Source organism: Osmia lignaria, chromosome 14 (assembly GCF_051020975.1).
Source record: "Osmia lignaria lignaria isolate PbOS001 chromosome 14, iyOsmLign1, whole genome shotgun sequence".
NCBI classification, from domain to species: domain Eukaryota; kingdom Metazoa; phylum Arthropoda; class Insecta; order Hymenoptera; family Megachilidae; genus Osmia; species Osmia lignaria.
In genome coordinates, this window is record NC_135045.1 from 9,486,236 (window position 1) to 9,513,464 (window position 27,229).

The 27,229-nt window shown below is 36.7% G+C and overlaps 4 protein-coding genes across 8 annotated transcripts in view; 3 read left to right on the forward strand and 1 right to left on the reverse strand.

Annotated features, from left to right (window-relative positions):
- The first annotated feature begins 82 nt into the window (after positions 1–82).
- On the forward strand, positions 83–3,075 carry LOC117605570 (ribitol 5-phosphate transferase FKRP). Its single transcript, XM_034327052.2, has 3 exons — positions 83–724; positions 798–1,055; positions 1,142–3,075. The coding sequence occupies exons 1-3, from the start codon at positions 260–262 to the stop codon at positions 1,907–1,909; spliced, it is 1,491 nt and encodes a 496-aa protein (XP_034182943.1). The 5' UTR covers positions 83–259; the 3' UTR covers positions 1,910–3,075.
- Positions 3,076–3,265: 190 nt separating this feature from the next.
- Positions 3,266–6,588, reverse strand: LOC117605569 (dynein intermediate chain 2, ciliary). 2 transcript variants are annotated; one of them, XM_034327051.1, is made up of 15 exons: positions 6,425–6,588; positions 6,248–6,355; positions 5,977–6,175; positions 5,772–5,891; positions 5,545–5,711; positions 5,395–5,478; positions 5,141–5,327; positions 4,908–5,069; positions 4,703–4,846; positions 4,508–4,614; positions 4,249–4,426; positions 3,957–4,188; positions 3,793–3,887; positions 3,654–3,722; positions 3,427–3,567 (listed from the first exon to the last, which is right to left on the reverse strand). In XM_034327051.1, exons 1-14 carry the CDS (start codon positions 6,476–6,478, stop codon positions 3,667–3,669), a joined length of 1,893 nt encoding a protein of 630 aa, XP_034182942.1. In that variant the 5' UTR covers positions 6,479–6,588; the 3' UTR covers positions 3,427–3,567; positions 3,654–3,666. The 2 variants fall into 2 exon arrangements, with proteins under 2 accessions (XP_034182941.1, XP_034182942.1); XM_034327050.1 differs by having other exon boundaries at positions 3,266–3,567; positions 3,654–3,887.
- Positions 6,575–8,319, forward strand: LOC117605572 (uncharacterized). Of its 4 annotated transcripts, XM_034327061.2 has the most exons (6): positions 6,847–7,017; positions 7,105–7,170; positions 7,317–7,434; positions 7,554–7,635; positions 7,712–7,898; positions 7,959–8,319. In XM_034327061.2, the coding sequence occupies exons 3-6, from the start codon at positions 7,366–7,368 to the stop codon at positions 8,170–8,172; spliced, it is 552 nt and encodes a 183-aa protein (XP_034182952.1). In that variant the 5' UTR covers positions 6,847–7,017; positions 7,105–7,170; positions 7,317–7,365; the 3' UTR covers positions 8,173–8,319. The 4 variants fall into 4 exon arrangements, with proteins under 4 accessions (XP_034182951.1, XP_076548084.1, XP_034182952.1 ...); XM_034327060.2 differs by lacking the exons at positions 6,847–7,017; positions 7,105–7,170 and adding an exon at positions 6,575–6,831; XM_076691969.1 differs by lacking the exons at positions 6,847–7,017; positions 7,105–7,170 and adding an exon at positions 6,575–6,799.
- A 5,768-nt stretch (positions 8,320–14,087) lies between these two features.
- LOC117605763 (uncharacterized) overlaps positions 14,088–27,229 on the forward strand; it is a 146,278-nt gene continuing 133,136 nt past the window's right edge. Inside the window, exon 1 of the mRNA XM_034327463.2 lies at positions 14,088–14,913. Coding sequence (XP_034183354.2) covers positions 14,766–14,913 — 148 coding nt within the window. The 5' untranslated portion in view covers positions 14,088–14,765. The remainder of the gene's footprint in view (positions 14,914–27,229) is intronic.

Here is a 27,229-nt window from a genome sequence, read left to right on the forward strand (position 1 = left end):
TAAACCATAATCTTTGTTAAATAATATCAAAACTGATAATTTTATAATAAGTTTACGCTTAGATTCACAAACAGTGTCTCAATTATCACTATCACATTTTGTACTGAAAAGTAGTAGATTGGCAGTGCTGAATAGGTATGAATTGAAACATGCCGAAGAAATTTGTCAAATATTTAAACATTATTTAGGTGTGCAATGGTATAGGAATTAAGTGAAAGAAAGTTTGACATACAATGACATTACAAAATACCCGATAATTATGCGCTTTAAGTTTGTAAGAACATTACTAGTGCTTGCACTTTTAGGTAATATCATTGTATGGCATAGGATATGGAGGTTATTTACAACACAAAATACTTTGCGGTTGTTGACACCAAGCATGGTAACACCTGATCCTCCGCAAAAACTTCATCGACGATTAGCTCGATTAGTAACAGTAGTTATACGACAATTTGAAACATTTGAAAATGATGTGACCTCCACTGTAGAATCTGTGTTAAACTTTTTTCCTACTATACCTATTTTAATAGTATGCAATGAGTTACCATATCCTCCATTAGAATTAGATTTTGCCAATGAAAGTATGCAAAATGTTAAATTAGTAAGTTTGCAGCCAGAATTCAATAAATCTAATGATGAAAGAAATCCACTTTTCTACATACGTACAAAGTATGTGTTATATTTACCTGATGGTAGCAGACTTCCTTCTAAACAAATCATACAGGTAAAGATCAAATTAATATTAATACTACTGATGTATTCTACTAAATATACATTTAAAATTAATTCTTTCATAGGATACTATTGCGCAAACAGCAAAATTAGGTATAGTAACTATACCAATAGGAAGCATAACATTAAATTGTATCAACATAGATTTAAAAGTAAAAGAATGGAGCCTCAGATTTTCACATACTACAGGCAATGAATGTGACAGTGTGAATGGAAAGCATGCTACTATGTTTGAAACAAAGCTATTAAGAAAATTAACTGATCCTTTTCTTTTACCTTTAACTGATGCATTATATATTCAAACAACTGCATTAAGTATAAAGGTTTGTTATTTATCTTTCTATCATTATACTGTTAATTATAAATTAGTCATGTTCATTTTAAAGCATGCTTTACTATGTGTTATCAGATTCACATATTATCTGATTATCATTTCAATGAAGGAAAGCCATTATATAGAAATCAACAATCTCAGTGGAAAGTACAACAATTACATCAAATCCGCGAACGGTCGCTGTTTGAAAAATTAGGAATTAAAAAAGTTATAAGGCTTTCCAATGCTATAGAATGGTATGGTTGTTCAAGAGAAAGCAGTAGATGCTTTGGATCAGTCGTAAACGGTGTACCATCATATCTTTATCAGAATAGATATACTCCACCTTGCTGTCTCTCAGGATTGAGAAAAGTTGCTCATCATGTATTTGATAAATTAGAAGAGGTTGGTATCCGATTTTGGTTAGAAAGTGGATCTTTACTTGGTGCTATGAGGAATGGTGATATTTTGCCATGGGATCATGAAGTACAAATAGGGGTAAACCGTGATGATCTTGAGAGATCACCATGGTTAATTAAAGCTATGAATAAACCAGTTGTTGATAATCATGGTTTTGTTTGGGAGAAGGCAACAGAAGGGGAATTTTTTAAAGTACAGTATTCTAGGATAAATCATTTAACTGTAAATGTACTTCCATTTTATGCAAAAAATGGTTCTATGGTTAAAGATGCATGGTTTTTAAACAATAAAGACTTTCCAGAACAATTTCTTCATCCAATGTCTACTATTGAATTTGCTGGCAGGCAAGTGCCATGCCCAAACAATATTAGGGATTTTTTAGAATTGAAATATTTCAGAGGTGTGATAGAGAATCCAGAGCTCCCTGGTAAAATTTCTTTGTAGGTTTTATATTTATTAAATGTTAATTTCGTAGCAAATGGCATATAAAGATAAAAATATAAAATAATTCTTATATATACAACATACCTTATATAATTATTAATGATCTTACATAAAAATGTAATCAGTTTTACATGTTTTTCTTACTACTTTGAAATATCCGAATTAATAAATATTATTAAAAAGTTGGATTACAAATATATTGTAGTGTTTTCGTAAAAGAAATATTATTTTCCAGTATTTCATAAGTGCTAATACAATTGTATTATAAAGTACGAATTATTAGTAATTTTACTAGGGGTTCAGTGTGATAGTTAAAGAGGGATATTTTCTAGAATGCATACTGAGTATGTAGACGTTAACTTAAATTTTTGTTACATTTAAGTAATTATTTATTTCCTCTACTTTACCAACAATAAATTATCAAATAGTGTCACAAGTTCCTAACAAAGTTTTAAATCATTTTAAATACAATATTGGGATATGTTATCTGATGAGTTATAAAATTTCAACAGCTACAGTTTTAATTTTCTTTTACAAAACACAGATGTGCCAAAAATTTAGAAATCATTTAGTTTTAAATATAGGCTACTTAATAATTTTTAAAATAATATATACCGATTATATTAGTATTCATTGATACTCCGAAGAATAGTTTCCTTTGAATTAATTTTATTTAATTTTTTTATACATTTTTATACGAATTACTTTTGTAATAAATTTTCCTTATTTATTTCTTATTTCTTATTTATTTCAGTATTGTAATCTATTTCGATGCGTAATATTTATTTTAATATTTTTAAAAATCTTACGAGACACTGTGATAGCCAGTGATTACTCTATTTGAAAATAAGATTTGTGCAATGATAATATTTTATATTAAGTTTACAGAAACTTGAGTATGACATTAAATTATTGACGTTAATTTAAATTATTAAATATAATAACTACATATTTAAATATATACAACACTACCTAAGACATATATAGGTAGTGTGCATGATTTTGGTAAACTATGGCTCCAATTTATTCTTTAATAATATTTAAAAATAGTCTTATAAAGCTATGATCTATTGTTACATATATGGAATTGCAAGAACTTTAACAACTCTAGTTACAAGAGGGAATATTAAAGTAGTTTCATAATGGTTAATAATTGCTTCTAGTTTAGAAAATGTTACAGCTACTGTAGATAGTAAGTTTAAATTTGTAAATTATAATAATGTTTTAAATGTATTCTAAATTTAGTGCCAATTTATTTATAAAGACGTATATTGATATGTATTTTCTGTTATAAAAAATGTTAATAAAGTGTTGATGTTTACAAAAAATTAAAAGATGTTTTACAATTGTTACAGAGTGACATTTTAAAATAGATGTATAAACAAATTAATAAAATTGTTAGTATAAATTATAGGTAAATAACCCGAAGCATAGAATTTCTAAATAGATTTTATTTTTAAAAAGAAATCTTAAAGATTTGATTTCATTAAGTCCTTTCGTCTTTTGGTGGTATTAATACAGGCGGTTCACGTACAAAGCTTAATAATCTTTCTAATTTCATAACTTCTAATTCCGTATGTGTTAAATGAAGCTGTTTTTTTGTTGGTTTTACTTTTAGTCTAAGATTTGGTGATAATTTTAATGTATTTATAGTGCCTCTGTTAGCATGAAACATAATAAATTAAGGTATTGAAGTAAACGCCATAATACTGTTCATGTAATAAATAAAATCGTAAATACTTACTTATCATCGCCAACTATAATGAATGGCAGTTTATTGTTGAATGCAAGTCGAGTTGGTTTATTTTTTTTTCTGTTAACAATTTGTTGACTACATATTGGTCTATATTTATTTACATTTAGATCAAATACTGTAACTTTACCATCATTTGAAACACAAGCTAGTACTGTTGAACTATATGGTGCCCATTGAACATCTCCAATTGGAACACCAAGATCAAACATAAACAGAGGCTCCCTACATTTAGATTAATTAAGAGGGATATAATAATTATAAATATTTAATATTTAGTTTATTCATTCTTACATTCTATCATCTTCCCATATTTTTATTCTCCAGTCACCTGAACAGCTTGCAAATATGCTAGAATTGAATTTGTTAAATACTATTCTGTATATTGGCATATTATGTGCTTCATTATAAGTTTTCATATAAACGCTACTATATGCTGTATTGCATTTATAAATTGTTCCTTCTTCTGTTCCAACTAAAAATATATTTTGATCTGCAGGATGAAATACTAGGCATGTTCCACATCCTAAGTATAAAAAACATTAGCAAAGTGATGGTTTAATATTAAAAAGATGAATTATGTTACCTTTAAGTGTGATCATAGTACCATCCGGTCCAGGTATCGGAGGACGGTCCAAAAACAACGTCATTACAGTTGTTAAACCAAGATCATTTTGATTTAATATCCAGTAGTTAATTTTTCCGTCGATGCTGACACTGTAAAATGCCAAATTACCTTCTTCTGTATCTGGTGCCCAACATACCTTGAACATTACATGTAATAAATAATGCACCAATGGTATAATATACTTTTAAAAGTATGATATTTTTACTACTAAACGAACCTCCCATACAATACCTCCATGTTTTTGAACAACATCATTACTCTTATATTGAGGAGCTGTTGGTGGTAACATGATATTATAGACAGCTACTGCACCATCTGTAGTACCTTAATTGTAAAAGAAGACTAAGTTTCTTATTAATAACAATACTATATTTAATATAGATCTATAAGAATATATTATTGTTATCTTTACCAATCACTAAAAGATGTGGATGTTGTTCACTAAAAGCTAAACACATTACTGGAGATTCTGTTGAGCATATCCATTCTGGATATGATGGATTTTTTAAGCTAAATAAACATATTGCTCCGTTTGTTATCATACTACTAAATGACACTGAAACAATACATAGGTGTTTATAATATACTTAAATCATAAGAACATTTGTTCTACTAACTTGTTCCATAAGATACTGCAAATAAATCGTAATATCTATTGTTAAAGCATAAGTCTGTAACATGATGCTTTTTAGTTTTTTCGTAACTAAATTTCCATAAGGGTAGCAATGAGCCTTCTCCGTTCTTAAATTCGTCACTTGGATCATCCCAATATCTGTAATCTATAATTATTTGATAAATATATTACGGAATAAGATACAATTTTGTAACTATAATTAAATAAAATATTGACCTTGTAATATTTCATCAAAAATATTTTGGTTCACCATTCGTTCTAATGTTTTTGCAGCTTGTAACATTCTCGACATTAGTGCCATAGATTCTGTTTGAGCTTTCTTCTTTAAATCTTCCTTCTTTGGTTGTACAACTGGAATTCTTCTTTCTTTTTCTCTTTCACGTTGTTGTTGAGCAAAATCTTCCTATAATATAAACTAGGACATGTAATTCATGTATGTAATTCTAATTAAATTTATGTAGAATACATGCCTGGTATTCATCAAAGATTGTCCATTGAAAAACATGAGTATTAAATATAGCTGTTGGTGGTGGTACTGTTTGGGTACTCATTTCCTGTAGAATTAGAACAATTAAATATAGATATCATATTTTATTCGATTTAAATTTGTATAAACTCACTCGCAGAGGATTACTGTAAGTCAAAGCAGCTCTTTCACAAAAGTTAAATTGATTTGGTAATTTTTTAGGTTTTATGTGTTCTATTTCTTCTTCATCTGGTTCATGTTCCTGATCAGCTTCAGGTTCTTTATGCTCTGCCTCGACTTCCGTTGGCTTTGGTAATTCCTCTGCAATTAAAAGCACTTATATTTTATACAATTTTCTATTCTGTACATTGTTAATTTTACCCTCTTGTATTTCATCTCTTTCTTCCCCTTCTTCCCTTTCTTCCTCTTCTTCTTCTTCTCCCTCTTCTGCTTCATCATCTTCTTCAAACTTTTGAGGAGCTGGTACTTCTATGTCTGTCACTATAATGAAATATTAACAATTTTCTTATCTGTTAGGATATTATATTAATTATAATTTTTTAAAATGTTTTCTATGGAGTCTTACCAAGTCCACCTGCCAGCTGTACTTTTGCTTCTTCTGAATCTTTATGTAATATCATTCCAGGTACATTTAAAAGAGTTACTAAATGTGGTGGAGGAGGTAGTTTTATAAAATTCTTAAATTTCCATGACCATTCAATTAAAGAATCTGGAACTCTTGTATTATGTATAGTTAAAACTCTTGCAAATTCTTCTTGTAATTCCTAAAATTTTATTTTTAAAATGAAAAATGTGTTTAGCTATAGAATGTGTTAGTATAAGGAAGCTGGACATACTGCATCTGCTAATTGTAACTGATCTTCTGGTTTAAGAAAGCCTTTTCCTCGCATCCAATCTACATCACCACCACCTAGGTCTACACGACTTTTCATAAAACTTTGGCGCTAAATACACATAATAAATGATTATTAATTTTTCTTTCAATATATTTGAATTTTTCTTTAAATACTAACTTTTACTAAGTCTGGTGTTCTGGATACAGTCCCTCTAATATTTGTGAAAGGCATTGTTCTTGTGTTATAAATTATTTATAATTCAATTATATGTACAAACAGCTCAATTTAGTACTTCTCTGTTATCTATTTTTCCTTGAAATAAACTATTTTGCTTTATACAATATGTGTATATAGTAAGCAAAGAACAATAAGTTATGGTTTCCTAGGAGACTTATTATATTGTTATACAATAACTTGTATACCATTTAAAAAAAGGACGTGATAGTGCATGATAATTTATTAAAATTGCGTTATTAATATTTACAAAGGCGTTTAATTTAAATATAATGAGAATTTTTCTTATACATATGTATATATAAGTGCATGTATACAGTAAGCAGTATTTGATACATCCAATAATCAATGTATGATCTTTCTTTCAAAAACAACATGTTTATTTAATCATACAGGATTATATTTTGAATAAGGGTCGCAATTTTCAAATATTTTGCGTGGTTATATAGATGGAAGAAAATCAATAATGGGTCATACCATGATAATGCAAACATGCTTGCTACTTGTAGATAAGTCAGAATAACTTGTAAATATTTGTGAGTAAAAATTTCCAAATTGTTTTTAAATAAGCATGTGTTTATGTAATAGAATATGTATTATTTATACATTATAATATATTGCAGAATAAATTGTTATTCTTTAAGTATCTGTTCAAAGTGCCTGTATGTTACAAATGATAGTGTATAAAGGTGGAGTTTTGCACTGTTGTTAAACATTCATATAATAGAAGATATTGCTTTAGCAATGATTTCATGAAATATCATTATATTAATATGGTATTGTGTGTAACAAATTTTTAGTTATTGGTTTGAAAATATGTTACATTTTATTTCAGATGAGTTGTGAGAATAAGTCTTTAGTTTAGTATATATTTTTATTTTGTGATGGAAGATAGCGGAATTGATAGTGATCCAAAAACTACTAGTCATGTAGAAGATGAGAGACTTTTTTTGGTAAATACACAATTCCTTACATTTCTTTATTCATTCTGTAAACCACAAAGGCATGTTTTATATTTTATTTAGCGAATAGAGAAATATACAATAATACATTATATTTTATACATTTTCAGGGTAGTGATAGCAGCTCTAGCAGCAATCAGACACAAACATTACAACATAATTCTACTACTAAGCAGCTACAAAGGAAGCTAGGTATTGTTATTAATTTGTTGTTTATACACATGGTATCATTTATAACTTTCTATAAACATGTTTTTATTTTGAACAGAGGCAAGAATTGAACAAGCAAAGCGTATTCAACGTAACTCAGATTATGTAAAGTTGCCAAAGTATGATAAGGGATGTGGAGGTGGTAGTAGCACAACTGGTTTAATATCCATTCAAAGACTTCCTATACCAAATAAAAATAAGGAACATCTTCCTCTTGTTGAGTATTGGCATTGTGACAGTGAAAGGTATGTATAAATTTATGTAATGTATATAGATTTCAATAGTATGTACCTGTGTATTTTTAGTGAAGGTGAAATGACTCTCTTTCCAATAAATAAATCAAAAGATTCTTCAAAGCATAAACAAGATCTTACTGACACATTTAGCATTGAAGAGCTAAGTGAAGAGAGTGAGGATTCTTTGAATTTAGGACCTGCCCGATCATCTCCAGAACTGAAGTTTATGAAATCTTATAGGTGTACTGGTGACTGTTGTCGCTGTCAGTGCCACATATTGTAATTTATTGTTATGTATATATATTTTAAATATGTTACAGATTACGTTTTACAGATTAAATATTAGTTTGAAATTTTGAAATTTTATGTAATTTATGTAATTTTATATATAACAGATGATGCATGCCAAATATACTAAACATTTACAAAGTGTAATTTGAAACCTATTGGTCTATTTTCAATGTCTAACATAGCTAGATCATAAAAATGGTACCCGATACTAAAGAGGACCGATCAAATGTTCTGGTAACTGGATTGAGACATCGGAAACAATGCTTGCCGTCTTCGTGACCGAAGCAATTATTGCTAAGGATATTATTCGAATAGCGTTTCTCAATGAGCATCGGAAAGGATCGCAACGTCTATTTTGTACGAAGTCGAAGTAGGTAATATCCGTTGCTGTCACTGCAGGATATTACTTAAGACTCGAGATCATTGTTAATGGTGCCGTGCGAAAATTTCAAATTGACAAAAAGGTGGCAGTTTGTTGTTCGTTATTTGCAAATAAGATTATACTATCTAATGGGAATGAAACATCATGTAAGTACATTACGGATGCAATTTATTTAAACCTATACATGTTGCAATTGAATTTCTTTATCATAAATATTTTCAAACTTTCCCTGTAATATAGATTTTATGAAAACGGTTCTGTTGTTAGGTGGTGTACAAATAGAAGAACGAGTTTCTGAAATAAAGTCGTATGGAAATCTCGTCTTGTATCCAGTGTACCTACAGATACCACGAGGAAATGTGGCCCCCTTCGTAATGCGCGTTTTATTCTGTAATCTAGATCGTCCTCGGGGGAAAAAGACCGCGTGCTCCATTTCTTGTTTTCTACGAGCAACAATTCGACTATATTTTATACCGTTACAGAGGCTTCTCTTCTGTATTCCCACTCGCTGTATCTCACTTGGCCGATCTGCTGCACATTGTGCGTGCCTAGAAAAATTCTTTTAAAAATTCCTCGAGCTACGTGTGTACGAGACTCTATTGCACATTGTTCGTGAATTCCTTGACGAGGTATGTTTCCCAGGTGTACGTGTCTGTATACATAAAGATTCTTTAAAAAAAAAAAAACTTTGGTAGACAATCATTTTGGTTCACTTTTTGCCAGAGACTATACGATGTTCACGTTTCCTTTTACTTGAACTAATTGTCGACACGATGTGTAATCGTCGAAAACAATCAGTCGTTCATTCAACCACCTATTCAAGTATCAAGCACAATATCCCGTTGTATCTTTATATTTAATGTGGCTTTATTCTCTACTTTATGTATTCGGTTAAACACAATTTCAATACGCATACAATGGGCAAAGATGCGTGGAAGGAGGGCATTAACATAAGAAAGAAGAATTCTTAAATTTCACTAAATACGATCGAGTATAAGCGAGCAAAAATTTCATCCAACTACATATTTCTCGAGCAAGTTCAGAAATAAATTCATTTCACTAAACTAAAAAATTATTGAACTACTATGAATGTACTGATTTTATTGATGCAAGGTGTTTGCACCTGAACAATTTGCTAGTACTATGTGTTAAATATGCAAGTTCAACGCTATAAGTAACTAGACACATAGTAATGAAGATCGGGAGCGTTTGTAGTAGCTTCATGGCACGGCTCGAGCATTTCCCATGAGTTCATTGCTCGCGAAACTCAGCAGCTGTAAATGTGTTCGTGCAGAGTTAATTGTTTCTCTTGGCAAGTTCTTACCGCGACCACTTCTCTTCGTGTTTAGGATTCTCTTCGAAGTGTTTTCCGACTGGTGCATTAGAAGGAATAACAAATTGAGCTGTGTACTGCATAGAAAAAACGGTCGTGTGATGCTACTTCGTGCTATTCTTAGAAATTGTTGGATTGGAATGATAAGAGGTTCCAGAGCCTTTGGGGATTCTAGGAAGTTCCAACTGAGGGGATCCTGTTGGGTCCTGATATATCCCGAGATTATGTAATGTTTCGAATCACGAAGTCCTCGTTAGAATGCCTTGATTCAAATCACGCTCTTTTGATCAGGTTGGTCCCTAAAGTTCTAAACCTTCTTAGTTTCCAGAATTTCAGAGATCTTAACACATTTCAGACGTTTGAACTCGATCCCTTTGCTTGTATACACGAACTTATAGACCCTAAATAAATGATATCAGAATAGTTTCGATGGCATTTAACGAGTTCGAAATTGTTCGTACTGCATTCTAAGAAGTTGGGGTCGTTAGTATTGGATCCTACGTGTTCAAGATCGTCGCTGTCGATTCCCATGGGTCCGGGCTCTTTTGTATCGGATCCCACGGCTACGTGGATCGTCTTTATCGTGTCCCATTAAGCCGGTTCCCGATATCGAGTTTCGTGACATTGGTGTTGTCAATATCAGATGCCGCGACTTCTGTTTACGTTTATAATTGAACGCCACTTACTTCGTTGTTCGCGTCCTTCGAAAGCGCAAAACCTTAACGATGCGCAGGTACACGTGGCATCGAAATTCGTAGAATTAAAGTAATGAGTTTGATACATGAAACGCGCCACCCAGGCGTAAAGGGTAGTATTCTCGTGGGTGAAATATTTATGGTATTCAACCCACAATGCGTACCGACAGTAGGGCGTTCGTCAAGCATTCAAGTAGCGCACCCCTTCCTGACTCCCTCAGCACCTTCACTTTTTATTTTCAATAAAAAATATCAGGTTCTTAAACTAGTTGGCTTTATAAATATGAATGTTTGATTTCCATTTATAAATAATGTCTTCAAACCAGCAATCACGTCTCCTTGTTTTATGATTGCACAGAGCTAGTTCATGAATACTCTTGGTGTACGAAAATTTTCACAAAGATAAATGGTCGAGCTTGATGGTACCAATGAAAACGTATTATGCATATTTTATGCACTACTGTTCCCAGTTTTTACATACTACACCAGCTCAGGACAAACAAATCGGTGCACTTGTGGTAGCTTTTTTTCCGAACCCACCTTCTGCGTGTACGCAACGTCCGCCTTGTACAACAAGAATGCCGGCAAGTGGTACACTAATTAATGGCTGGTACGCGTTAAATTTATTCTTCTACCTGATATTCTGACCACCTCAATTTTTAATTAAACCTACCGCCGTGGCTCTTACGGAGAGAAATTAACAACCCGTTGAGAGGGAGAAAGCGTTTAGCTGTATGAAACATATAGGATGAAAAAGTATCACAAATACTATTAACAATCTAAGGTATTGAAACAATACTTTTCTTTAATTGTTAAAAACAAATATAGTAAACTTTATTATAAATTTGACTATTGTTACTTGAAAAATTTATTAAAAATGACTTTTGCAAAAGGAAATATTTCTTTAAGGGGAGAAATGAAAAGGGGGGAAAGGGAAGTTATGAACTTAAGACAAAAATGTTGTCTGTTACTTAAAAATCGAACGGGTGAATGAAAGGATTAAAGGAATACTGTATGTACGTTTGATCGGCTTCGTGGTCGTAACACACGCAGCCTCGAGCTGATGTATGGTGCGTGATGCATTGCGTATGAATATTTAAATGCACCCGGTCTCTCGTATTGCCCTCGTATAATATTATATGAGAGAGACGTATTTCGCGGGCTGCGTCGTCAACATTGCTAGTACAGTCGTAAATTGTACGAGACTTATGGCGTATTTTGTGACCAATTTGAGGCAATAAATTTCATCCCCTTGGCGAACGTGACAGCCAGTAATGTGAGCGCCACTAATGTCCTCTCATTTATTCGTATGAATCGAGCTAGGAAAACGAGGAAAAGAAGCGATATTCCTTCTAAATTACATTCCAACGAGCGATAAATGACCAATTCCTATTGGATATACTTGCGAGAAGTTAATAGAGATTATTGTATCAAAAATTAGGACGTTTTCACGTTTCGACTAATGAGGACCATCGATTTACTCGTATCTCTTTTCATCGTTGCCTTTTACGGACCTCGGTTATGTAGGTCGAGTTAATTAGGATGTACCTGGCAAATTTCTTAGTGTAGCCTTACATTTTCCCTTTTGTTCCAAGAACTTAATTGTCTTTATTTTATCTGGATGGTGCACGCCTTTCTCGTTGCACACGTTGACTAAGAATTTCAATAATTACCTTTGGTATCTAAATGTAATGTCTCAATTTCTCCCGTCAGCTATTACAGCCGAGCCCTATTCTTTTACGTAATAAACGAACTAATCTAATGCGATGCAATGTTGTGTAGTAATCAGCAGAGGTGCCGATTTCTCGGGCCACTGCAGCTAAACTTCACCTTCGTATCTAACCCCAAACCAGTAGAACCGGATTTCGTGAGAATATGTCCCCCGAGGCTTGAAAAAACGAGCGAATAAAGCGAAGAACCATAGAAGAATTTCGTTGGTACGTAGTATATCGCGTTTAGGCATTATACCGAAGTTACGCATCAGCCATATTCTCGTAACAGGGATAAAATCCTTCTAGAATCAGGGCAGACGTACATTTTATTTACCTAATAAAATCACGTACAATTGCCTCCGTGTATCCAATAAGACAAGAAATGTACCGAGTCAGAGATCACGCGTCGTGATCGACCTACGATTCGAAGTTCCTCGACCGTTCATTTTCTTGTCGGGGTGAAAAACAGCGGATCGTTTTGCCTTTCGTGGCGATAGAGCGAGATAAGAGGTGAAAAGGAGATCGTGCGACAAAGACAAAGCCGTTGTTACGCTCTGACCATTACTCTCTTGCCTCGTGTCGATAATTTTTAAGGTCGACATAGTTCGCGATCCCTTGGAATACCTTGGAGAGGTTGCACCGGCATTCTGCAACGGCGTGGTCTGTACGCTACCGTGTCGGGATTATTCGTATAAAAGCGAAGTTATGGTGGTCGATCGAGGCTACGCCAATGCATTTGTCCCGTAACGGGGCTCGAACTACGGTCCGCTGCTCGCGTACTCGAAACCCATCGCTTCCTGTACCAACGACTTTTTTTCACGAACGACCGGGCTTAATTAAATACCGGTAGACCGAGGCATCCGTGTCCTCTTCGCGGAGAGGTCCCGCTTACGTGACTGCCACGCGGTTTTACCTTGCTAGGGATCGGAATGGCAGAGAGAGACAATGCGACACAGCGGGGATAAGGAAATGTAGGTAACGAACAAATCGGATGCTTTCGTGCAGGAAACTGTTCAAAAGGTGGTTGGCAAACGCTTTGTCCACGTTGAGTAAGATTTACACGCTACGTTTGAAGTTTAGTAATCGCAGAGGGAGAAACCTGTATCCTAAAGAAGAATACGGAACGTCAGAATCTTTTTATAAACAAATATACTATCATTTTCCTGTACAACACGTTTACAAATCAAAATTTATGTAGCATACAAATTTGAATCATTGATGCATGTTAAAAGAAGAAAAAGGGGATAGGGTGTGAAAGACACGCGTCGATTATTCGAAATTTTAAATTTAAATATTCCTTGAATCGATTTCGTTGGTTGAGTCGATTCGAAGAACCGCCGGTTACGGTGTATGCATTTTTATAAGAAGATCTTGCAGGGCATCGAAATAGGTTTATTAAAGAAGTGAAGTTTGAACAATACTTCGTTACATATGAAAGTGATGCAATGATAACAAGAGGACAATGATTTAATTTCTATATTATATGTATGTCTTTCAGATACTGAGTGGTATGTAAGAGAAAAAAGAAAACAGTCGGACGGCTTGCCGTGCACTGGGTTGGCGTTTACGCACACACATGCGCGTAGTGTAAAAGGACCTGTCTCCATGAATGAAATGGCCACGTGACACACAGAGAGGGAACGAGGGTAAGGGAACGTGCGCGTGAAAAGCCCGCCAGTTGCTTAAGCGCGACACCGAGTGTTCGGTGATCGGTCGACAGATGGTAGTGGAGTCGCTTGGCGGCTGCTTGAAACACCTGACTGCCGTCTAGCAGTGCGGCATGGACTCGTGCGGCAAGCGCACACTTCTTTTAAAACCGGTAGCACGCGCGACCCCGATTGTTTTTTCTTATTATCGAGTCGGTAAGCTGTGTTCAGTTACGTGTGTACGGGAGTGACACGCGACGAGGAGTGTAACCGAGTATTGTTGACTGACAACCCTCGAGGAGGTGAGAGAATTTTAAAAGGACGAGCGAGAAAGAGACAGAGAGAGAGAGAGAGAGACTGGACGAAGAGGATTCGCGAAGTTTCACCGACCTCGAGTTTCTCACCCGTGAACGGTATACGCGGTCATTTAATACTTGACGCTGTCACATGCGCAGTAATTATGACGGCTGATTCGATCTGCGCATGCGTCGATCACGCATCCCTCAAGGGACAACTTCGCGTCGTATCAGTTTGAAGACGCCGCGAAGATGAGTTGGTCGTAACTGAGCTCTCGTGTGTTTATAATTTTCTCTCGTCCTCGTTTCGTCCTGTTCGTTCGTGTTTGATGTTATGCATGGATTCGAGTCTCGCACGCAACCCCGACATTCGAACGTCACGCTTCGGGCGCTCGTTAACCTCGAGTTTTCATCTTCGAAGCGCGGGCCTTTCGGGGTGGCGAAAATGTGATCGTACGACGTAGTTTGTGTCGCGCGACGGATTTCTCGTGGCCGATAAAACGCGTGTTTCCAATATCAAAATGACGGTGAACCGATCGGTGGTGACGATGGTGTTGATGCTGATAACCTCCGTAATTATACTGGTTCACGTGAAGGATGTGATGACACTGGAGTACGACGACCTTCTTCCGGCGAACGAGACCAACGCCCGCCATCGCATCGATACAGGTTAGTTTAATATTCTCATGAATTATTATTTGTTTTTGCACAATTCCACCTTGAATTCTTAATTTCTTTGATATATATAATAAACCTACTTTGCATGGCTCTAATCTAATGAAGAATAATCACTATTTATTGTCTCTGTTAATTAATCAATAATTACTCTCGATTAATGATCTCTATTTATATTATCTCAAATATTTAACACGTTAATCGCTACCGTAGTAGTCACAATTATTTTATCAAATTAATTTTGTAAAATGTATTAAAGGGCTCATTATTTTTAATTACAATAATTATGTTTGTTTCCTACGTGGGTTGCTAAAAAGGAATCAGTGCTTCCTTCAGCCGTTGTCTGCTCGTTGTTGATTTTATACGCGTCACGATTTGCATTGAATGTCACAGCTCATTTAAATTATCGAAAGTGTGGTTGATGTTAGTTGCACAATGTGTGTCACGATGCCTCTTTAAAAGACGTTCGACCTTACTATAGAATTGATATCAGCAACGTTAATAACACGTACAATATTGTATTTACTTTTCATTAGTGCATTATTTAGAATATATTTCAATCATCCTAAACAATTTAACAATTAACAAATTAACAATTTAGTATGTTTTAAATGAAAATTATTTATATATCAGTTTTCGCGAGCTCATTGAAAATAGTAGAGATTTATAAACATTTTCTCTTCACCGTATAGCAATTGTAGTCTCGCGAAATCAGTAAGTATGACGGTGAATGCTTGAACTTTGTTACTCGTCTCGGATTTGCCAAGGAAGAATGACCTTTGCTCTAACGCTTCTGTGAAAGTATTACACGTTCGCCGGCTAAGGCCTTGTGCCTTTACAAACTTATCTCTCTAACGTACGCCTACTTTTCACGGGGAAATTTAATTTTCCTTTGGTTTCTATGCCATGAAAATTTGCGTGAAATCGTTGCTTTATCGGATACTTTCAACCATCCTTCTGTGTAAACCACTCTATTGTATCAGTTTCTAAGCGGGCCATAAAACAATCATTGAATTCGCAATGCACCTTAAGAAATATGTGAGAGCTACCATTAGGAATTATCCGCTATATAATTTTTCAATTATTTATATTTTCATTACAATGGGTGTTCGCGTTCGAACGATCAGTTACGAAGGTGTTAATGAAAAACACGTTTAACCGTTCCTAGAAAAATTTCCCACGTCGTTGAAGAATGTTATCGGTCATTGTTGGACCGCGTCCATCGGTTCGATCCTGTTCGTTTGATTTGCATTCGTTTAGAAAGGCGGAAATGCGTTTCTGTGCGTGTCGCAGAAGGTGTCGTGTGCCAACTCGATGAGCTACTAAACAGGCGTCTAACTGTGCGTGCAAATCATTTGCGTGATCGCGCTTTCTATCGACAGGCGAACGTTTAAATATGCAACGGAGTTAAATAGAATTTGACGCCGCGACACTGTAGGCTCGCCCATGGAATATCTTTCTCCCGAACGCGTCGTCGTTAATTAAATCGAAATTCTTTGGCTAAACTTCGTTGTGGCGAGTAGTCGCGTTGCGAAGTGGTACAGGATATGGTGTAACGCTTACACGTGTCGAAAGGATCATGCAAGAGAATTAATTTAGAGATATTCTGACCGATTGATCGCGAACAATTCAAAATTCTCGTAAATTAGGAGCACATAGATCGTCAAAGATAAAATCGAAGATTACTTCAAAATTTCTCCTCGTAAGTAACCAGCTAATTAAGGCATTGCTCACCGATGATCTCCATAGTAATTAACCTGTTAACGTAAACGTTGCCAATTAATAGAATTCTTTTCCAATCGTGATGTGGGTGTTACACGCGTACGTGTTCTGAAGAGGAAGAAAATGCGCGAACCTTGCCAAGAGTTAACTGTACGAAGCTGATACGCCGCGAGCATTTGTTTAACGATACGGGATTTACGATTCGTTAACGTTATTTACTATTCGAAACGTTGATCGTTAATAAATCACTCGGTACTTTGGGTAGACGTAACGATAGTAACGCTTCATTGCTTTCTTCTTCGCTCATGACGGTTCCTGCTGGGTTATAATTAATTTCATTTTTCTTGCTTTGCTAGAATCTTCAACCCAAGATTTATTAATTTGCAACATAACTTAGATAGTTTGTTAATTTTTTATTCAGAATTAGAGTAATATTTAGACTTCTAGGTGGAAGCTGTTGTAATAAGATTTCACGATAAAAATTTAATAATTTATTGGAGACTTTATACAATTGCACGCTCATTATCTTAAGGATATTAATTGTCAGGGTCGCAGTGTGTTCCTTAACCTGTTGCGTATTGCCTTCTACATGTTACGTGTATAGTCGTATAATGCAATGCAAGGATTTCAAGGTTTGCCTATATGGCTATGGACAGCTTTGCCGTTCGTTTGTGTTGCAAGCACGGATACAGTTCGAACAAGATTTAAACGAACTTGTAATAAATCATGTATACTTGCCATTGAAAGTTGGACAGTAAACCAGTTCTCCCGCATTATCGAACGTTTTTCCACAGTTTTATTGGTCCCTTTATTTCTTCATATACGAGCAATTGAAATTTTGCCAATTATTTCTGTAATAACTCTAATAATGTTCAATTTGCTGTACAGTTTCTGAGAAAATATTTTATTTGAATATAACTTGCAAGGATCGCTTCAATGGTAATTGAAACTGTAAGATCGCAGGATAAAAAGGATGTTAATGAAACTATGAATAGATTTGAAATGAACTCAATGTCAGTATGGTAATTAGTAATGACAATCAATAGAATATTATGTGTCTGTTATGGTAGTTGCGCGTAGCCGATCATTAATCATTTTCATCAATCGCAAACTCGTATACAATTCAATTTGCATCGAGCAAACCTTGCCACTTTTTCTTGTCGCGTTTGTAACATTACTTCGCGGAGAATGAAGTGTGAATGACAGTTGATGAAAGGACAGTCTATTTTGCGGTGTGTTCCAGTAACGAGTAGAGTCATCGCGTTTTCTTTCATTATTCGATTTTTCTGCGCGAGGTGCACCCTTTTTTGGGCTAGCTTTTATGAGCTGAGAAAACTTGCTTTGTAATTTCACCAGCGAATGCAATTAGGGACGTTAACCCGTTTAATTGGGTTTTTCGTACCGATATGGCTTTTCCTTCTTTCGCGCTCGTTCTTGCGAAAACTAACGAATAGTTATAATTTCATTGATACTTTCATCGCTGAAATTTAATCTTTATGGCTTAATGGAAACTCGTATATACCTCGACTTGCTATATTTATGACGTTTAGGCGCGATTGCACCTGCTGAAACTCGATGCACAGTGTTCATAGCGTAGCTCGAGCATGACCAAACGCACAGAAATAACTTCCCTGTAATCTTGGGTAGAAATAATAGAAAAAAAAGCATCGTTCAGGTGTATAATTGCTAAATAAACACGCACTTGTTCGCACGAATCGCAGTAAACGTCGATGGCGAAAAACGCGCGCGGTTGTTGCGTAGCCAACGGGACGGCAATAAATTGCTATCGCAAGACGATAATTATCGTTCACGGTGATATTTTTCGCCTGTTTCTGCCCGGTTCCGGCCGGTCGGTATGCGGCCTTTTTTCTCGCCTCGTTTTGACGTCTCGATACCGCCTCGTTACTTGCCGTTCTGCCCGAGATTTTGCCACCGCTGACAGTACAATGGTGCTCGCGCGAACACTGCCAACATTTCGCTGTCATAGCTTCTCGTGGGATCGCGAAATCGCATGCATCGTTTACACGGGCAACCGTGCGGGGATTCGTTAAGTCGATATGGGAAGGGGGACCGGTGTTACTTTTTCTATTTCCGAGATACCGCCTCGATCGTCGGGCAAATAAATTTTAAACGGTAGAAACCGCGGAGCAACGGCGAACGGGTCCGTTTGAAAAAGGTACAAGGAAAATGGCTATTATCAGGTGGTACCGGCGATTGCACCGGTGCGCCAGTGAGCGCAGGTGAACGCAAATGCGAGTACAGTTGGCTCGATACCTGTAAAGGAGAGGGTGTGGAGCTTATACTATGCATAATAGCGTATTATGCCAGCGTTTGATTCACATGATATCTGATATAGTAAGAAGTAAATGTAAAAGTCACGAGCGTTTGTGGCTGCGTGATTCTACAGTTATTTCAATCAGTTCCTGGTGGAGGAATCTTCTTTTGAAAAGCTATACTTATCATTCATTATATAGGAATTTTCATTTTTTTCTTTCTCTTTTCAGATAGAAATTTGCAATCGGTTCTATTTAAATCTAATAGTTCGATCTTATCGTTCGAAAATTGTCGCTGAGATATTTCATGATTATCTTATCGGATTACTTTCCTTCGGTAAGGAGATTGCGAATACACTTAATGTCGTAAGAAATGAGAAACGATTCGTTCGTTCACGTCGTGTAATGTTCGAAGTTTATGATTATCGTTGAAGCATTAAACGGGTAGTAGCTAGATTGAAAGGCGAGGAATAAATGCGAAAGTCATACGCGTTTGTAAATATATGATTCTTTAACTAAATCAATTAGTTTCTTTCGTCCTTACATTTTTGATAATAATTTCATTTCAACATGGTGCATATTTTGATCGTATCGTTTATAAATTGTTATTGAAATATTCGATTGGCTCATTAAATTAGTTCTCCTTTGCAAATGTTCCCCGTATCGTATCGAACGAGATACTGCATCACAATTCATGTGGTCTAACGATTTGAGTTTATGATTATCATTAATGCGGTAAATGGGCAGTAGCTCGATTAAAACGGACGAGATTCCCAGAAACGACGGTGGTAATTAAAAAGGTAACGATGACGATTAAAATAACGATTATCGAGTGGAGCTGCAACTCGGGTGCTGCACAGGTGAACGTAAATACTGCGCTCGTGCAGCTACGGATACTTGGGAAGAAATGGGCGTGTAGGGTAGACGTTCAGCAATAGTTAACTTGCAGGACCGCGTGTCGTTCTGCTATATTTAATCTAGTAATCCTTTTTATCAGTGCTGTTATCTGAAATGAAACTTTATAAGAAGAAATTATACGTCGGAAATTTAGAGTCACGATCAGAATCGCTATAAGAATATACAATACAATGCTTCGTAAAATTGCACAAGCTACATATTCTGAACTCTAAACCAAAAGCCTAGATTTTCTATATTTGACAATGCGGTTTGTACCTGCTCGGTATTCTGTGGTCGACAAGTCGAAGTAGATAATAGAAAAGATCAAAAGATATCGACGAAAGGAGAGAAACTAGAGAACCTTTCTGTAATGTTACACTCATTGTTCACACCTGTCTTCTATTCATAGAAATCTGCGATATAAATGACTCACGATGAAACCGTAACGACAATCTAATGAAAACTTGTTTCCTACGGCTTGTGCATCCGTAATTAGAAGAAAAAGTAATCAATTGCTGGTAATAACCAGTCGCGTTACTAAGGGCCGGTTTAACATCAAGGTCTCTCTATTTATTGAACCCAAGAGGTAGCACATCGCTACAATTACCTGCGATTCGTGTTCACTGACACGCGATGGACGTAGAAGCTACGGTCGAATCACCGTCACGTTCGCCAGAAATGATCGTTGATTGCGAATAAAACAATGATCACGGGTATCGTGAAACATGCACGGTTAAACGTTGACTCGGTGTATCGGATGATTAAAGGGAGGGCTAGTTTCAACCTATCTTTTCGCTATTTTTAGCCAACTAAATATTGGAGATTGAATTTTTAAAGAAAATAAGAATCACTACTCTAGGATTCATACTGGAACGTTTGAACCTCGCGTTATTCCGTTCGCTATGGTAGTTGTTCGTGCTAACGATCTTCAATAAAAATCTCAAAGTCAGCTTCCAATGGTAGTCATGGTGGCTTTCAAATGAGATTGTATCCCGTTAAAAAAGCAAATTCTTATGAACGAAAACTGGTCCCTTGCAACTGTGTCATGCCACGTTGTAAAGATTGAGCCCTCCTTAGGGGATCTTGGTTGGACGTATACAAGAGGGGGGACGGGGGTTGAAGGGGAGAGGACAACACAGAGTGTGTCGACCACGCAACGCACCTTACGCTCGCTGTGTTACACAGCGTGTGCAGTCGTGTACACGAGGCGTATAAGCTGAACGCAGGTGAAGCGGAATCTCCGGTGGTAAACGGATGCCACTCTTCTTCTCTCTTTTTCTTTCTGTCTCGTTCGCCATTTTATATGATACGAGTTAACGTCGTCGTGGTCCTCTCTCGGTGAATGCGCGCAGGTTTATACCGGTCACTGGCATCCTGTGTCATTATCCATCATTACGAAGCTGGACAACGGTGAGGAATAGCCTCTGTCGGGATACAGCGCGCCGTGTAAAATCCCTTCCTCTTTCTTTTTTTTTTCTCTTTTTTCGTTCGGTTACATCGTCGATCGCGGTTCTCTCGTATACCCACGTGATTTAGCTTGAATTTACACAATCGAAACGTAACTTCTGCGAGTTTTGCTCGTAATTTGTGCAATTTACATTGTTGGGTAGATATTTAAACACTTGTCATTGTATCTTTATAATAAAAATATATGTAGAATATTAGATTAGGTAATTTTAGAAACAAATATCATATCGAATCGTTCGGATTATCTAAACGTACTGTTAGAATCTCGGCGATACCGCTTGTGCGCTCGTTGAAGTCTCCCAGAGTGACTCTCCGTAACGCGAGGGAACTAATCGCGCAGCTTATTTCTGCTCGGTCTTTTTTCCTTATCTTTCTATTACAACTCGAATAAAGTGTAGGATTACCATAAACTGTTAATTATCTGCACAAGTAGTTTCGATAAGGATCTAGTTCTCGTCGCTTCGTTACTTTTTCTTCATTTTTAATTATACCCTCATTAGAGTGTAAGGCTGTTCGTTAATCGGTACGACGCGTCGAATTCGTGAGATAACACTCAATCCATTAATACCCGAGCTGTATACGCACGTACGATCTCTCTTTCTCGTGATACGAAGCATTAAAGCCTCTTACGTCGTGTTCCCTCTCTCGGTTGGTTCATCTCTTGTTATGTCTTGCCGTTGAAGGTGGTTGCCGTTGTATGGGGGGTACCGATGATTGCACCAACCAGCTCGTTCAATCGAGTTACCTGGCTTCGAGTCTGTTCCTCTCGTGGATGCTTTATTTTTCCAATAAGCGTTTCGTCAGGTGAAAGTCTTCTTCGTGACCATTTTTCCATCGAGATCCATAGAAGGCATCCTGATTTTCCTGATTCCTTTACGCTAGAATATATGCCGATTTATATTCTCTTCTTTATTTATTTATTTATTTTGTATCCTTTAGACGTTTATTTCTAAAGTTATTGATCGTAACGAGTAGCTCATCTCCACCAGTAGATAATTTCAATATTTAAATTACCTATTCGAATAATTTGAAGTTGAAATTCGAGTTTTATTGTCATTTGAATATAACAATAGTCATGCTGTGAACTCCTATAGACTGACAACGATAATCGTATATAGAAATAACGCTTCCGCTTGGTTACCAGTAGTTAGACTTTTATAGTATGCCAGGTATCCTGTTTACGATATTAATATCGAGTATAATGCAAAATTACGATCGTCTTTGCGCACGAAGGCGACAGTAAACAGCACCATCATTTGTAATTAATCCACTGTAACTTCAAACCTTGGTCCTTTTATTAAATATCAAAATGGTTTATATCGAAGCGATACCACACCGTCGATGTATTTTTCATAAACTTTCTCTATTTTCAAACTACGCTTTATAGTGCGTTTTTTTCAAATATCATAATGGCGAACGCTGGCTATTCAATGTACTTAACACTTTTACGGTCGCATATTTTATGGATTCTATGGCTCTCGTAATTTTGCATTTCTTTTTATAACGGAAGAGATTATCGAGAGAATTATGTTCGGAAATTTTTGTAATGTACGTCCATAAAATTACCAGCTTTTAAATCAGAATTGGTACACGATGCAGCAAACAGAAATAAATTATAGAATCACGAATGCTTGACACAGGTCGTCAAAGTATTAAGCGTTTCTTTTTTGTTTTTAAATTAGCACATATTTTAAAATAAACTCGGAGACTCGTAAAGGTAAATGCAATCAAATCCCGATTTGAGTAACTCGTATATCTTTCTGATGTCCGAAGTAAAGTAGGAAACAGTAACGCGAGCTTCAACTGACATTTTTCTGGTAGCATTAATTGTAATGTATTGCGATATAAAGTATGTCTACAATAGAACGCCTGCAGGGACGGCTTTCAGACGTTCAAAGATTTATTTAAACGTTCACGGGATCCCCGTTCTTCTCGGAAAATTTATTGAACAAGATTTAAAGAGCAATGGGAATCTAGGAGTTTCACTTGGTGAACATATTTCATCCCGTTGCGAGCTTACTCCTTGGGATATTCGCCGAGAGTGAATTTCACATAAACCATTTATTCCGAACGTGCAATTAGGTAAAAAAACAAAAAATTTGGAAATCCTGTTATAGGACTTAAACGAATCACACGTGCATGCTTGGAAATCAAACAGGTGTTCCTTCATATATGATGTAATGGCTAACAATTAGTGCGCAAATGGTGAGGTATTATAAAACGTTATTACGACGATCTTAATTTTATGCGTTATCCGAGAAAAATATTGAGTAATTCGTTGTAAGAGATAGATGCTCCTCTAAGATATCAACCCTTTGTCTCGCGAACACAATACGGTTATTTAGATATACGGCTCGTCGATGTAGAATTTCGTGGCTTTCAAGAAATTTCATGAAAATTCAAAACGCTCATAAACTTTTGACGCGTCCCTAATAATTCTTCGAGGAAACGCGGCGTGTGCAAGGTTTATCAAAGATCGTGGCTCTAAAACGTGGCGATGTTAGACCTTAATCTCTCGTTCTCCTTTAATCAGAATATCAGCTGGCAATTTCCCAGAGCGAACGGTCGTAAGAAAGCCGGGTACACGTAGCTATAATCGCGGCAACTCTAAACAGGTTTCCAAGGAACGTTGGATGAAAAATTGTCGCGACACCGGCGGGTTTCTCAGAATTCCACGAGCAATCGAACTCGAACTTGAAAAGGAGCCTAGCTAATTCCGGTTGGTATAATTCGTCGACCTTTTTCCCCTCCGCTTTTCTGCGATAATCGACTCGACGACAAACTGGATCGTTGTGTCAGCGTTTCCCCGACGATGTAGAGTTTTCTTTTTCTTTCTCTGGTGTCCGGTGAGGATCTCGTACGAGCGGATGTTAGCGGACGCGACTATATTACAGCAGTACTCGAGGATCATCCATCAACCGGATCGAGACGGACGAGCAAAAAGCTCAAACTCGTCTAAACCGATTGCTCGGAGCTGCTCTCACGGTCCAGGTTGAGCCGCTCATTTCAGATAACCCACGTCCACTTCGTGAGACTGCGTACATCCTCTCGCGGGCATTTTTATCGCGTCAACCTCGTACCAGCTACGTGGTCGGACACGCGTTCAAGAATGTGGATGAAAACACGCCGTGGACCTGTTGATCGTCCACTTTATAGACGATAATGTCTCGTTGGAGCCCAGGCTTCTTTCTTTCGCGCGAGCTAATGGTCGGACTCAATGTCAATATTATACTCGTGAAAATTGTTCAACCCCTTCGCGGTAGAACCGGTGAATTTAATTGTTAGCTCGACGCAAAGCTAAGGACGAGAGAAACTTATCTTTCGACTTGATTTCCTTTTGTCTAGCAAGCTTACGTGGGCTGCAAAGGCATGCTCTTCTCTCGCGATCACTATAAGAGCCATTCACCATTTGCTAAGGTTTAACGACTACGAGATAGAAGATCAATTACGGGATATCGTTTAAAGTCGCATCTGCGAAAAGGCCTCGGTTATAGCGGCCATCAGCTAGCCGTATGTTTATAGGCATACGAGAGTTCGTATTAACGCATTTTCTTAATGCTCGTAAACCGTAACGATTGTACCGCGTCGCGTTGCGCGCTGCCGCCCTCTAATGAAGACGTTGCTAAATGACTTTCCTTTCGCGACGAGAATTCATAAGAGTATTATAATCTTCGACGAGACGCGGTCTCGTCAACATTGTTACAACAGATTGAAGTTTTTGTTCGTTCGAAAATGCATTAACGTTCGTAGCATTGTGAATTGCGAAATTATATAGTAACGCTGGCATTGTCAGTGAATTTAGGAAGATAAAGTCATCGTTGCACTATCGTGGTTTTAAATAACAGGTGATAATTAGACTAGAGATTAAAATTCATTAAAGTTGTTGACTAAGAATGACGTTTAATTATAGTGTCTGAATAATAAAACTTACTTCTACTCGTTCATATTTTGACTTATCTTTAGTTCATAAATTTTTAGTTAATGGTACAAAGGTAATTGTGCATCGCAAGAATTCATAAAACTTGCGTTACCATTTTTGGTAGTCAGCTGCGCGGTACATAAAAGCGAGGATAAGCTGAGCTCGCGGTGTACCTTAATTAAATTCCATCCGTTTTCGCGCTTGATTATCTCGTAATCCTCGAAACGGTTAATTTCATCATACGCGTTGCGTGGAACGCGCGTTTTACTTCTGCGGCAGGCCGAAAGTTTTCCTTCCACCGGTATCATTGCGGTTGTTGCACGTACTATTTACGGGGCTCGTGGAAGCGAGCTAAAGTGCTGCTCAATGACCATTTACGCAAGGCGAAAATGCCTGTCGTGTAGCAGCTTATTATCATTTCACGAGGTAAAAACTCCTTGCTTAGCTTCTAGCGGGCCAACCATGTTCATTAGGTGTTTCGTATGAAAACATTTCCCTGCAATTTTTTTTTCCTTCGCGTCCCTCCGTTTGACGGTTCGACGGTTCCGTTTCTAAGAAACCGGGATTTGAGAACGTTTTATTGCTCGAACGTTCAACGGCTTGGCTGAGCATCGCCGTTGCCGTTGCAACTAATTGTATGTGTAATTGTGTCATCGCGTACAGACACCGTCATTAAATATTTCGTTTCGACATCCGCGCATGCCTTTCCGTCACGCTTTAAGGAAAAGAGGTTACGGAACCTCTGCCTTTGGAACAATTTATTATCCATCCTCAGTGTTAACGACGTTGCTTATTTATGAAAACGATTGGTTAATTTATGTAAATCTCTGGTTGAGTAAACTGTAACTAGAGAAGGTATTAGGTTACGGATGAAATCACCGATTTGTAATGAGAAATAGATTTGCAATTTCTAATTAGAAATATTTATAATTAAAATTCTAGTTTCATCTATATGATCTATAGGATGACACATTAATCGAAGGCGAGCGTGTGTCTTGCGTTGTAAATTAATTAGTTGAACACCTTGTCACACTTCAATTATATCGTGACATAATTTCGTGCGTTCTTCGAGTCCTCGGCATTCTGCCTTCGAATTCAATCGATACCGATCAATCATACCGATCCTAATCGTTGTCATAGCTTTCTATGAAACGAACCTTAGAGAAATTCTGATCAACGATAGAGCCTTTTAAAAAATGTCAGGGATGAGTGTGTTTTTCCCTTGTTAAAGCGTGTCAAGCGCATTCGAAGCGCAAAGAAAGATACACAGAATCTGCTAAGAATCTACCATATAATCTTCTTGATATTGGAGCCTTGTTAGATGATGATGATGCAGCAGCATCCAATGATCGAGTAGAACCGGAACGAATGATGGGGTCCGCTTTTTCTCGCATCTTTCAGTCGTTGCCCCACTAACCCAATCTCGTCGCTTCTCTTTCTACATCCAATTTTTAGACGATCTTGCTTTCTTCTCGATAACTGACCCAATTCTCAGAAACATCAATTAGGAAAAGAATTTTAACCATCACTGCGGAACATTCATCGAACAACAGTAATTGTATACTTCAATTTCATCTCTAGAATTTATCTAACGTAATGGAGTATAATTTGAAACGTTAGCCGGGGAATGAGTCTCGTCTTTACGGACCACTTGATAATTTCTGCTTTACGAGGCCGACGCGTTATAACCTCTGCACCTTCGACCTGCCTCACCTTGGTGTGCTTGAGAAAGCTAGGCTATTCAAGTCGGATATGGCTCCCCTGCGCGTTATACGCGCGTCATCATAGGAGCTGTTATAACGCTAAAAGTAATTGCACGTGTAAGTTAAACCAGTTTCTCGTTTGAGACGGCGCGCCGTAGAACTTATGATGTATCGCGGATTCATGAAAGTTTTATGCCTCCGAGCCTCTGGCAACCTTCCGACAGGCTGCAGCAATTGACCATGAGACGTTTCAAAACGTTGATGATGCCTAACTGCATTCGTTATTCTACTTTCGTAACGTGCATTTAAATTCTGACTAACAGGACAAT